Below are 12788 nucleotides of genomic sequence, written 5' to 3' on the forward strand. Positions count from 1 at the left end.
ATCTGAGAAACACTGGCTTCCTTTCATTCGTGTCCAGCTGTTTTTTGTGTAGACTAATAGATAGGACTCCAATGCCTCATTCTAGCTCCTCTCTCCTTGTCCCCTCTTCGTTTCCTCTCTCCTTGCCCCCTCTTCGTTTCCTCTCTCCTTGCCCCCTCTTCGTTTCCTCTCTCCTTGCCCCCTCTTCGTTTCCTCTCTCTTTGCCCCCTCTTCGTTTCCTCTCTCCTTGTCCCCTAGCCCCTCCCTCCTGGCATCCTCTCTTCTGCCCTCTCATCGCTCACTAGGCGGCGGCGTCGAGCACCAACACCTTGCACTCCCTCTTGGCGATCTTGTCCAGGGAGAGCACAGTTCTGTCCTGGGGGGGCAGGTAGAGGGAGCGGCCGACCGGGGAGCCCACCGGGGGGGTGATGGCGCGACGCTCCATGGCACTGCCCGTCCTGTGGAAGGGAGGACCAGAGTCAGAATGAGCAAGTCCCAGTTTCATCCTGGAAAAGTGGAAATCTGCTTCTGTCTATGTCACAAATTTCCCAACGGGGACAATAAAGTATAAAAACAAACAAAAACTAATGGTGACAAAGACTTTGATAATACAGTGCCTCTCGTTAGTATTCATACACCTTGAACTTTTGCACATTTTGTCATGTTTACAACCCTAAACATAAAGATTTAGTTTGATTTTTTACTGAACGTTCACACACAAGTAACAGACGACTGTGAAGTGAAAGCAAAATGATACATGATTCTGTTATTTTTCAAAAAATAGAAAAGTGAAAAGTGGGGCGTGCATAAGTATTCATACAGCATGAATGAATACTTTGTGAACCCCCTTTTACTGCAATAACAGCAGCAAGTCTTTTGGGGTTTGACTCTACAAGATTTGCACATGTAGAGACTGACATTTTAGCCCATTCTTCTTTACAAAACAACTCAAGCTCTGTCAGATTAGAAGGAGAACGTTTGTGAACAGCAGTTTTCAGATCTTTCCACAGATTTTCAATAGGATTTAGGTCAGGACTTTGACTGGGCCATTCTAACACATTAATATGTGTTTATTGAACCATTCCATTGTAGATTTATCTTTGTGTTTAGGGTCATTGTCCTTCTGAAGGTGAATCTCCGCCCCAGCCTCAGTTCTCTTCTGACTCCAGCAGGTTTTCCTCCAAACTGTCCCTGTATTTGGCTCCATCCATCTTCAAAACTATTCTTACAATCTCCCCAGTCCCCGCTGAGGAAAAGCAGCCCCACATCATGATGCTCCCCCCCGTATATTTGACACTGGGGATGGTGCACTCAGGACCATGAGCAGTGTCAGGTTTGCTCCATACATAACGTTTTGCATTTGGGCCAAAAAGTTCAATTTTTGTCTCATCTGACCAAAGCTCCTTCTTCCACATGGAGCTGTGTCCTCCATATGACTTCTACAAACTTCAAACAGGATTTCTTATGGCCTCCTTTCAATAACGGCTTTCTTCTTCCACTCGTCCATGAAGGCCACATTTGTGTAGATACGACTTATAGTTGTCCCATGTACAGATTCCCCCAGCTCAGCGGCAGGACTTCACAGCTCCTCCAGAGTTATCTTGGGGCACTTGGTTGTATTTCTTACCAGTGTCCTCCTTGTTTGATCTAATATTTTAGATGGGCGACCGTGTCTTGGTAAGTCTGCAGTGGTGCTTTACTCTTTCCATTTCTGAATGATGGATTGAACAGTTGCTCCGGGAGATGTTTAAATCTTGGGAAATCTTTGTATAACTTAATGCTGCTTTAAACTTCTCCACAGCTTTATCCCTGACCTCTCTGGTGCTCCTGGACCTTCATGATGTTGTTCAGTGACCAACACACTCCGACCACAGCTCTGAGGGCCTAAAAGAACAGCTGTAATTATACTGAGAGTAGATCACACACAGGTGCCTCTATTTAACCGTTAGGCCAAGGTGTGAACATTCTGGAGTCATGAGGAATGTTTTAAAGGCAATTTAATGCACTCAGAAAATGCTGTATGATACTTATGCAAGCCCCACTTTTTTCTATTTTTTTAAAAAAAATAACAGAATCATGTATCATTTTGCTTTCACTTCACAGTCGTCTGTTACTTGTGTGTGAACGTTCAGTAAAAAAATCAAAATAAAATCTTTATGTTTAGGGTTGTAAACATGACAAAATGTGCAAAAGTCCAAGGTGTATCAATGCTTTCGAGAGGCACTGTATGTGTTTACGGGTGTAGAACTACTGTACCATATTTAATTCTGAATACTGGCCAATGCTGGTGTGGCCAAGTGTTTGCATGTGTGCTTAGGAAATGAAGAAGAATAACTCATCTAACATACTGCACAAGTTGTAATGATCAGATCACTTCATGCTGTGAGTTGTTGACATTAAAGAGAATATTTAGTATCGAGAACTCCAGCGATTCTTGTTTAAAGATTTTCGATTACACTTGAAGAAAATGATTTGATATTAGACGTCTTGTTTGAAAGATACGACGAGACTTTGTTCATCTCACAAATTGAGAAAATCTCTTCTCACTATCTCACGAGAGCAGCCACTATTGAGGAGGTCGTGTACGTCGCCGGGCGCGGCACTGCCGTCGACCACTGCTCCGTACAGGTCGCCCCAGCGGCATCGCAGGAGAGCTTAAAAGCAGAGGACAAATTTCCCTACGGGGACAATAAAGTAAAATAAACAAACAAAGCATTTCGACCCCAAAGGTCTTTGCCAGTATCGATATCGGAGGCCAAAAAGGCTGGATCGGTGCCTCTCCATGAACAATGGGCCTCATTCACGAATGTTCACAGCACGTTCTTACACACGAATAAGTTCGTAAAGGAACAGGCCACTGTTTTTCGTTCCTGAGATATGTTCTTACCTTAGACGAGTTGATGCGTAACTGTCTGGTGTTTGTGCGCTTAGTCCTCACACACATGCGCTTCCAAGCTGGGATTCACATACTTGAGAACACAGTTGCCAAGGATTTTCCTACTTAAGAACATGTCTTGAATCTGCCGCAGTTTCCTGACACTGCCTTTTTAAGAACAGATTTAAAGACGTTTCTTTAGAAGATGTTCATGAATGAGGCCCAATGCTGGTGAACTTACTTTGTAGGATTGGTGCTACTTCAATATGGAAGGGACAAAATGTATTGCACCCTACATATGAAAAAAGTATCTTTAATACCGAGGGAGCCAGGGCAGAGCCCAGAACCCCAGACACTTAGTACCAGACACACAGACACTTAGTACCAGACAAACAGACACTTAGTACCAGACTCACAGACACTTAGTACCAGACACACAGACACTTAGTACCAGACTCACAGACACTTAGTACCAGACACACAGCCACTTAGTACCAGAACCCCAGACACTTAGTACCAGACTCACAGACACTTAGTACCAGACACACAGACACTTAGTACCAGACACACAGACACTTAGTACCAGACAAACAGACACTTAGTACCAGATTCACAGACACTTAGTACCAGACTCACAGACACTTAGTACCAGACTCACAGACACTTAGTACCAGACACACAGACACTTAGTACCAGACTCACAGACACTTAGTACCAGACTCACAGACACTTAGTACCAGACTCACAGACACTTAGTACCAGACACACAGACACTTAGTACCAGACTCACAGACACTTAGTACCAGACTCACAGACTCACAGACACTTAGTACCAGACTCACAGACACTTAGTACCAGACACACAGACACTTAGTACCAGACACACAGACACTTAGTACCAGACACACAGACACTTAGTACCAGACTCACAGACACTTAGTACCAGACTCACAGACACTTAGTACCAGACTCACAGACACTTAGTACCAGACACACAGACACTTAGTTGTAGCAGTACCTCATGATGTGTGACCTTGAAGGTTGTTGGTGGGAGAAGGACTGGGATCGTCCCAAACTGGCCTGGTGTCGGTCTAACAGGTCCCTGACCGCGGGACTCGACGGACTATTCTTACCTGAACATGAACAAGAGACAGTATAGAAGTGAGAACGGGAGGCTACATTCAGTGATGTACCTGATGTACCTGTACTTCTATTGACGTTAGTTCAATAGGGTGTCAGATTTCTGATATCTGTGATTTAAGATTTAAGATCAGTGAATAGAATTATAAAACCCCGCCGCGTCGTCAGAACTCAGCTGTTAATGGCCCTGGCGAGGGGTCTCCTGGTGGTTCCCAGAGTCAGGACTAAACACGCTGAGACTAAAGCTAAAATCTGGAACCGTCTTTATGAGGATGTGAGGCAGGCCTCAACTCTGACAATGTTCAAATCCAGGCTGAAAACAGTTCTTTTTACCGATGCATATGACTGAAAGTATTTTATCTGCACTCTCGCCTTTTACTGTATTTGATTCATTTTATGTTGATGTTTCATTGCTTTTATCTGCTTTCTTGTAATTTTGTGAAACTGTGAAGCACTTTGAATTGCCTTGTGTATGAATTGTGCTCTACAAATAAACGTGCCTTGATTTCAGTAAATATGACCTCCTAATGCTGCAAATTCAACAAATGACCATTTTCCGTTCATTACAACCTATAAAATATATTGAAACTATGAGCTGCATAAGCATTTGGAACAGTTGATTTGAAGTTGTTTATTATTTTTTATCATTGGAGTTTTTTTCAATCACATTCAAATGATCCTCTAAGAGTTAAAGACTTGAAAATTATGCTGACTCTCATTTGAGTTGACAGTTTAGAAAATCTGAGAAAAATGTCATTTGCATAATCATTTGGAACACAGTGTATTGTTTGTCTTTTACATAAAGTTTCAATTAAATATATTTATGTTTGTGGACCATAGCGTGGCGTGTGTGTGATATCAGCATGCTTACGGGACAGCGGCCGAGCGTCAGGTGGAGGGTTGGACACGGAGGCGGTGAACTGCAGCTTCAGCTTCATGTGCTGACTCAACTGAAACAAACGGCAACAGGGTGGTTTTAGTCAAAATAAATAAATGATGGGGACCATGTACTGAGACACATTGACGTAAATTCACTAGGGCCGGGATGATCCACTTTTGTCACGATCCGATACATATCACGATACCATGATACCAGGGGCCCATCAGATGAGTATAGCGATACAGAAAGTACAGCTGAAACTCAGAACATTAGAATATTGTTCAAAATGTCATTTATTTCTGTAATTCAACTAAAATGTGAACTAGTATATGATATAGACTCATTACATGCAAAGTGACATATGTCAAGCCTTTGTTTGTTATCATTTTGATGATTATGGCTTACAGTCCATTTTCAAAATATTTAATTTTATGAGATTTTTAAATTTGGGGTTTTTACAAACTGAGCCATAATTACATTAGATCATTTCACCAAGTAATACGTTAACCATAAAAGCTTTTCAGTTGGTACCAAGTAGGTACTGTTTAATGGTACCCAGCCCGACCCAGGACAGTGCCTTTCCAAAAGCCTTCACACTGGCCGTCTCAGGGTTCTCAAGGCCCAGAAGGAGAGACTAAGACGGAGCTTGTTCCACAGAGCGGTGAAGGGCCTGTTGGAAGGCGTGCTATTGAGCATCTAATGAGGCCAGTGCATAAATCACTGGTGAGTACTTGAAATGACTTACAGATTTCTTACTGATGTTAGATGTATTTCATGTTGCTAATGTATGAGAGAGAGTGCTCTCAAAGAGAATTTCGTTTTGAATGAGCGAGACATCGACTCACTGATCCAAGAGAGAGAAGGTTGAAGGTTGTGCACTCAGAGGGGATCTCTGCGAGGACAGTTACAAGTACCTCAGAATCCCACAAGCAAATGGCAACCTCGAAGAGGTGACAAGGAAAGTGGCTACGGCCAAATACCTCCAACGAGTAAGGCAGGTCCTAAGAAGCAGCTCAATGGCAAGAACAAGTCCCGGGCAATAAACAGCTACGTCCTGCCAGTAATCAGATACCCTGCAGGAATAATAAGCTGCCAAAGGATGAGACACAGACCACAGATGTTAAGACATCTGTTAACACATTGAGGCCGCGCTGTTTTGGGGATTTAGCTGTTGAGCGCCAACAATCCAGACCATTTTTCATGATATTTGTAGCCGAACAGCTTATTCTATATTATAGCTATGGACACATGCTAAGGCTCGTTTGAAAGACAAAACTCCAAGCTCTCTATTGGTGAAAACAGCTCGGTTCCTGAGAAATCTAGGCTAAACAGAGGCTAAACTTTATCAAAATCACAGATTTTTTTGTAGATTCTGAGATAATTAGTGTTTTGTCAAACACTGCTTTCTGGTTAACTCCTCCCCTCCTCACCTCCTCCTCTATCCTCTCTGGACGGACACTAACATTATGTGAAGAGGCAAATGCCTAAATATTAGAGGTGGGCATACATTATTTTTTTATTAATCTAGATTAATCTAGATTAAAATGGCTCGCTTGAATTCTGCCGAAGCCATTCAGAATATGTGTGCTGCCCAAATAATGACTAAAAGTAAGTCTCCTGTTTCCTAAATGCATCACAAACTGCATGAGAACGTTCTACTATGATAATTGGTGATGAAAATAATTCATGTTCAAGAAGATGCACTTGTGTTTACTAACTGTTTATTCAGTTAAACATTCATTTTGAACTGTAGGTCGACATTAGAGGTCCTGATGAACTGTTTGCAGTCAGTAGCTTTGTGTTAATCAGTCCAAGCTGTTTCTCCTTCTTCCACCGGTCACTCAGGCTGACCAGCTTGTTCACATTTTCTGGTGACAAACTAGATCTCCTCTACTGCACAATATGACCTGCTAAAGAGAAAAGTCTCTCACATGGGACAGTTGTGGCAGGAGTACCCAATTATTTATTTACGGCAGATCATTATTATCCATCCATCCATTTTCTTCCACTTGTCCGTTGCCGGGTCACAATGCACCAGCCCCTTATGGCTCCTCCTGCAGGTGGTGGGTCCACGGAAGGACGGCCTCACGATTTTAACCAGGCCTGTTGGTCTCTCATAAGGGGCTTCTGAACCGCTCTTTGTCTGACTCGTCACCTAGGACCTGTTTGCCATGGGAGACCCTACCAGGGGCACGAAGCCCCCGACAACAGAGCTCCTAGGATCATTCGGGTGCTCAAACCCCTCCACCACGTTAAGGTGATGGTTCCAGGAGGGGAGATCATTATTAATATTTTTTATTTACCAGATCAGAATATAGGCCTCTGTTTGTGAGCGTGGGACACATGTGCGCGTCTCCTGATTGGTTAACAGTGTCACGTGATCACTGTCACAACAACACAGCTCATGCTGCTGCAGCTGCTGCTACTACGAGCTTCAACCTGGAGATAGTTCTGTCAAAATGGAGATAAACAACGACAACACGAAGATGTGGGACGTATTTCTTTGGATTCAATAAGAAAAGGAAACGGGCCTCAGCCGCGAGGCGGAGGAGACAGAGGAGAGCGGAGAAAGAGAAGCTAACGGAGAAAAGGAGCAGGAAAGTCCGTCTCCAAACTCCGTAAGTGCTGCGGTTAAACTCTGCTCACGGTTGAAATTTACCTGGAAAAGGCTCTCGTGAACTTTTGGTGATAAAGTTGCGCTGTTTCTTGTGGGACTGTGGCCATGAAATGAGATGTTTATGTTGCTGTTTTGAAAGAGAAGTGAACACGGAGGCGCTGGGGTGTTTTTCTGTCTATTTTCACTCTGTCATGGCCGCTGCTTCTGTGTGTCGCTTTGGAGACGCTATATTCACTCATGTTTCTCCTGTGCGTCCCAGAATTGGGCATAAAAGTCGTGTAATGTGTGCTGACCATATATTATCACGGTGAAAGTCATCATAGCTTGCAGAGTATAGACCCAGCTCCCAACCCAGCTTTGAGAATAGATTAACGGCGATATTTTTTTTATCGCCCGATAAGAGTCTTGCGTTAACGCAGCACGTTTACGCCGATATCGGCCCACCACTACTAAATATATTAATTTCAAACACCGTGTGTTTCGCTTTTTATCGCGTGTGCATTTCTCAGTTAACCTTGGATAACTTTGAACCATTTAAAAACGAAATGTTAACATCTTTCCATGGGAACGTGCTCCAGAGAGCGAGAGAGAAGTGTTGGGTTTACAGCTGTTCACTACGTAACACCACGCCCCCTCAGACTAAACAAAAAATAGAAAAGAAACGCAATAATATATATAAAATGTTCAGATGTGACTTTTCACAAGGTTTTGATTGTCATTTATTTCACTTCTGTTCATCACAGAGCTGCCAAAAGCACATATAAGGTGTATTAGAGTGGCTAATTTCACAATTTACAAAAAGAGTTTTGCATGGGAGCGAAAAACAAGTTATTCCGTTTTTGGTACTCAATGTGTTAAGATCCTCACCAAGCACGGTGCATGGTTAGGATGCATGCATCCTCGTGATGCCCGCTCACCTCGTACAGCCCCGGGCGCAGGATCTGGAAGCCCACGCTGAAGGACAGAGTGCTGCCTTTTCTGCAGTGACCCAGGTTCGAGAGCGGAGAGTGGCACACGACCGACGAGAGAGAGGGGTCATCGGAGCTACCACGGGCTGAAACGTACAAATATACAGTCAGGTCCAGAAATATTGGGACATCGACTCAATTCTTATGTTTTTGGCTGTTTAAACACCCGGCGACACCCGGCCAGCTCAGAGACATAGTCCCACCAGCGTCCGATACAGCGACCGCATGATCTGTCGATCTCACGCTCCATCCGTCCCTCACTCGTGAACAAGACCCCGAGATACTTGAACTCCTCCACTTGAGGTAAGGACTCCCCACCGACCTGTAGAGGGGAAGCACCTTTTTCCGGTGGAGAACCATGGCCTCAGATTTGGAGGTGCTGATCCTCATCCCGGCCGCTAGAGCAGCTGAAGGTCCTGGCTTGTCGAAGCCAACAGAACAACATCATCTGCAAACAGCAGAGGCTCCCAAACAGGACGCCCTCCGGCCCCTGGCTGTGCCTAGAAATTCTGTCCATAAAGGTAATGAACAGAACCGGTGACAAAGGGCAGCCCATATACAGGGAAAGGACAATCCTTAGTAGAGGGCCCTAGACGAATCTCATCCACCCCCGGAGCCCTGCCACCGAGGAGCTTTCTAATCACCTCAGTGACTTCAGCCCGGATGATGGACGAGCCCCTATCCAAGTCCCCAGCCTCTGCTTCCTCATCGGAAGACGTGATGGTGAGATTGAGGAGATCCTCGAAGTACTCTTTCCACCGCCTGACCACATCCCTAGTCGAGGTCAGCAGCTCCCAACCCGCACTGTAAACAGTGTTGGTGAAGCATTGCTTCCCCCTCCTTCTCCAGCTCAGCCGCCACGTGTTGGAGCTCACCCCGGTGAACGAGAGGGTCATGACCCTACGCCTTCCGGACAGGGACAGGTTTCTCACCGTTGTCTCGGCCTGCGGGCCCAACATCGGTGCAGAGTACCCGGCCTTCTTGGAGTCCCTGGGAGGGGTACTAGATGGTGCTCCGACTGGGGACTCCATTGTTCTACTGGGGGACTTCAACGGCCACGTGGGTAACGACAGTGAGACCTGGGAGGGAGTGATTGGGAGGAACGGCCTCCCCGATCTGAACCCGAGTGGTGTTCTGTTATTGGACTTCTGTGCTAGTCACAGTTTGTCCATAACGAACACCATGTTCGAGCACAAGGGTGTCCATAAGTGCACGTGGCACCAGGACACCCTCGGCAGGAGGTCGATGATCGACTTTGTAGTTTTGTCATCTGATCTCCGGCCGCGTGTCTCGGACACTCGGGTGGGGGCGGGCTGAGCTGGAAGACCACGGATGACAAATGCGGTGTAAAAGAATTCTTTCCCTGGTGAAGAAAACTCCTTCACAACAATAGGTCAGATCAAAAACCCTCTCCAGGAGGTGGTGTATGTGAGTCAAAGTCAACAATCAAGAGAAGACTTCACCAGAGAGAATACACACCATTAACCACAAGGTGTAAACCAGTGGTGAGCCTCAAAAACAGGAGGCTGGTTACAGTTCTGAAACAACATCCTAGGACAGATGTGACAAAGATCAACTTATACCAGAGTGATGGGAAGAGAAAAGTCTGGAGAAATAAAGGATCTGCTCATGTTTCAAAACATCCCACCTCATCAGTGAAACATGGTGGTGCAGCATCATGGCATGGGCTTGTTTGGGCCGATGGAACTGGTTCCCTTGTATTTATTGATGATGTGACTGTTGACAAAAGCAGCAGGATGAATTCTGAATGAAGTGTTTGGGGAAATACGATGTGCTCATATTCAGCCAAATGCTTGGACGCTGCTTCACAGTGCAGATGGACAATGACCCAAAGCTACTGCCAAAGCCACCAAAGAGCTTTTAAAGGCAAAGAAGTGAAATGTTATTCAGTGGCCAAGTCAATCACCTGACATGAATCCAATTGAGCAGCATTTCACTTGTTGAAGACAAAACTGAAGGGAAAATGTCCCAAGTATTTGCAGGAACTAAAGACATTTACAGTACAAGCCTGGGAGAACATCACCAGGGATGAAACCCAGAGTCTGGTCACATCTGTGCCTTCTAGACTTCAGGCTGTCATTGACTGATTTGCAAACCAAATATTAAAAATAAAAAAGTTTGAATCACAATTGACGGAAAAGTGGAAGAAAATGGATGGGTGGATGGATGGATGGATGGATGGATGGATGGATGGATGGATGGATGGATGGATGGATGGATGGATGGATGGATGGATGGATGGATGGATGGATGGATGGATGGATGGATGGATGGATGGATGGATGGATGGATGGATGGATGGATGGATGGATGGATGGTTGGTTGGTTGGATGGATGGATGGATGGATGGATGGATGGATGGATGGATGGATGGATGGATGGATGGTTGGATGGTTGGATGGATGGTTGGATGGATGGATGGATGGTTGGATGGATGGATGGATGGATGGATGGATGGATGGATGGTTGGATGGATGGATGGATGGATGGATGGTTGGATGGATGGATGGATGGATGGATGGTTGGTTGGATGGATGGATGGATGGATGGATGGTTGGATGGTTGGATGGATGGTTGGTTGGATGGATGGATGGATGGATGGTTGGATGGATGGATGGATGGATGGATGGATGGATGGATGGATCATAATTGTTGCTTTGTCCCATTTCTTTTGGTCTCTTAAAAAGTGGGAGGCTCACATAAAACTGCTTGTAATTCCTACACTGTTCATCTAATTTGGATGTTAATAGCCTCAAATTAAAGCTGAAAGTTTGATTTATTTCAAATCCGTTGTGGTGGTTTATAGAGCAAAAAACATACGAAATGAGTCGATGTCCCAATATTTATGGACCTGGCTGTATACAAAGATATGGTAAAGAGACGGGCTGAAATATTTAAATACACATTTAAACACTTCCTCTTGCACTAAAAGGAAGTGACTAGGGCTGGGTACCGTTATTTTTTTTCGATACCCGTGTTTTGATAGCGATACCTGAGTGATAGTTTGTCGATGCCTATACTAAAAATATTTGTCATCTCGAACCAGAAAACAGAACAATAATGTGTGGAAGATTAGCAAATTCACAATATCGGGCTCATATCAGACTCATCGGACATCTCCAATATAAAGAAATGTGTGAAATAATAGGAATCATTTTGGGAAAAAATTAGAAAAATTGGAGGAAATATGGAAAATATTAGTAACAAAAAATTGTATAAAAAAATAAAAAAATAAATAAAATAAAAAGGCGAAAATAATTGGAATTGTAAAATAATTGGGAAAAATGGTGGAAAACATTGGACAAAAACATTTGAAAAAAAGAGGGAAAAATAGAAAAAAAAAAAAAAAGAAGAATTCAGCAAAAATGGGGGAAAAATTGAAGTCACTTCCTTTAATGCTGTCCCTGGACCAACAGCATCAAAACCTGGATCTAAAGAAAGAAGATTTTTTTTTGGTACCTGCTTTCATGTTTTTTTAATACCAGTAGCACCTGGACTTTTTTTCCGATAATGTACTGATATTGTTTAACTGTACCCAACCATAGCCAAAGCTGCCGCTCCTGCTCCTGTCGTACACGCACTATTATCGATGTTTTTGCCTCCACAGTGCTGTAATGCACCTTTAATTACGCATTTTCAATAAACAAGAAACAAGCAAAGAAAAGATCAGTGACGGACAGTAGATTTCTGATGTTCTCACCCTCTGGGGTCCACACCAGCCTCACAGCCAGGAAGTCCTGCAGGTTGTTGAGGAGCACGTATCGGACTCTGAAATGCTCTTTGACCCTCACAGTGCGGGGGCAGGAGGCCGTCATCACAAAGCGCGGCTGGTCCAGACGAATGCTCGGCAGTCTGCAGAGGAAACGGGGATCATCAATCCCCCCATCAATTCAATGGGACTGAACATCGTATACTTAAATGCTCATTTCAGCTTTTATGTGTTTCACAAAAGAAATCAAGAATTGCAAGAAAAAAGTGTTGCGGAGGGAAAAAAAAATAAGAAAAATGAAAAAAATATAAATACGGTATGGTTGTGGTTGCACTGACACATTGCAAATAAATGTGGAGAGGGTTTTGAGTTTTGTTTGGAAACGCTTTCACTTTTTCAGTGCTCACTCATTTGTTTTAGAAATGTTTATATGAACTTACAACCCGCCTTAAAGGAATAGGCCACCGTTTTTACATACTGAGATATGTTCTTACCTAACCTTAGCCGAGTTAATATTTCCCCGTCTGGTCTTTGTCCGTGCGCTCTGTGGGACTATATTGTGAGGCGTAATGATACGAGGAGCAAAACGTCCGCGCAGT

At 44.1% G+C, this 12788-nt stretch overlaps 1 protein-coding gene across 4 annotated transcripts in view; it reads right to left on the reverse strand.

Moving 5' to 3' along the window:
- Positions 1-216: 216 nt before the first annotated feature.
- The window catches only part of trappc14 (trafficking protein particle complex subunit 14), a 31721-nt gene continuing 19149 nt past the window's right edge, over positions 217-12788 (reverse strand). For all 4 annotated transcript variants that reach the window (XM_079566331.1, XM_079566334.1, XM_079566332.1 and 1 more), the window contains 5 exons: positions 12181-12332; positions 8409-8545; positions 4866-4944; positions 3873-3987; positions 217-437 (listed from right to left, as the gene is read on the reverse strand). In XM_079566331.1, the coding sequence (XP_079422457.1) occupies positions 281-437; positions 3873-3987; positions 4866-4944; positions 8409-8545; positions 12181-12332 (640 nt within the window). In that variant the 3' untranslated portion in view covers positions 217-280. The remainder of the gene's footprint in view (positions 438-3872; positions 3988-4865; positions 4945-8408; positions 8546-12180; positions 12333-12788) is intronic.

The sequence above is a fragment of the Gobius niger genome (assembly GCF_951799975.1).
Source record: "Gobius niger genome assembly, chromosome: 11".
Lineage (NCBI taxonomy): Eukaryota > Metazoa > Chordata > Actinopteri > Gobiiformes > Gobiidae > Gobius > Gobius niger.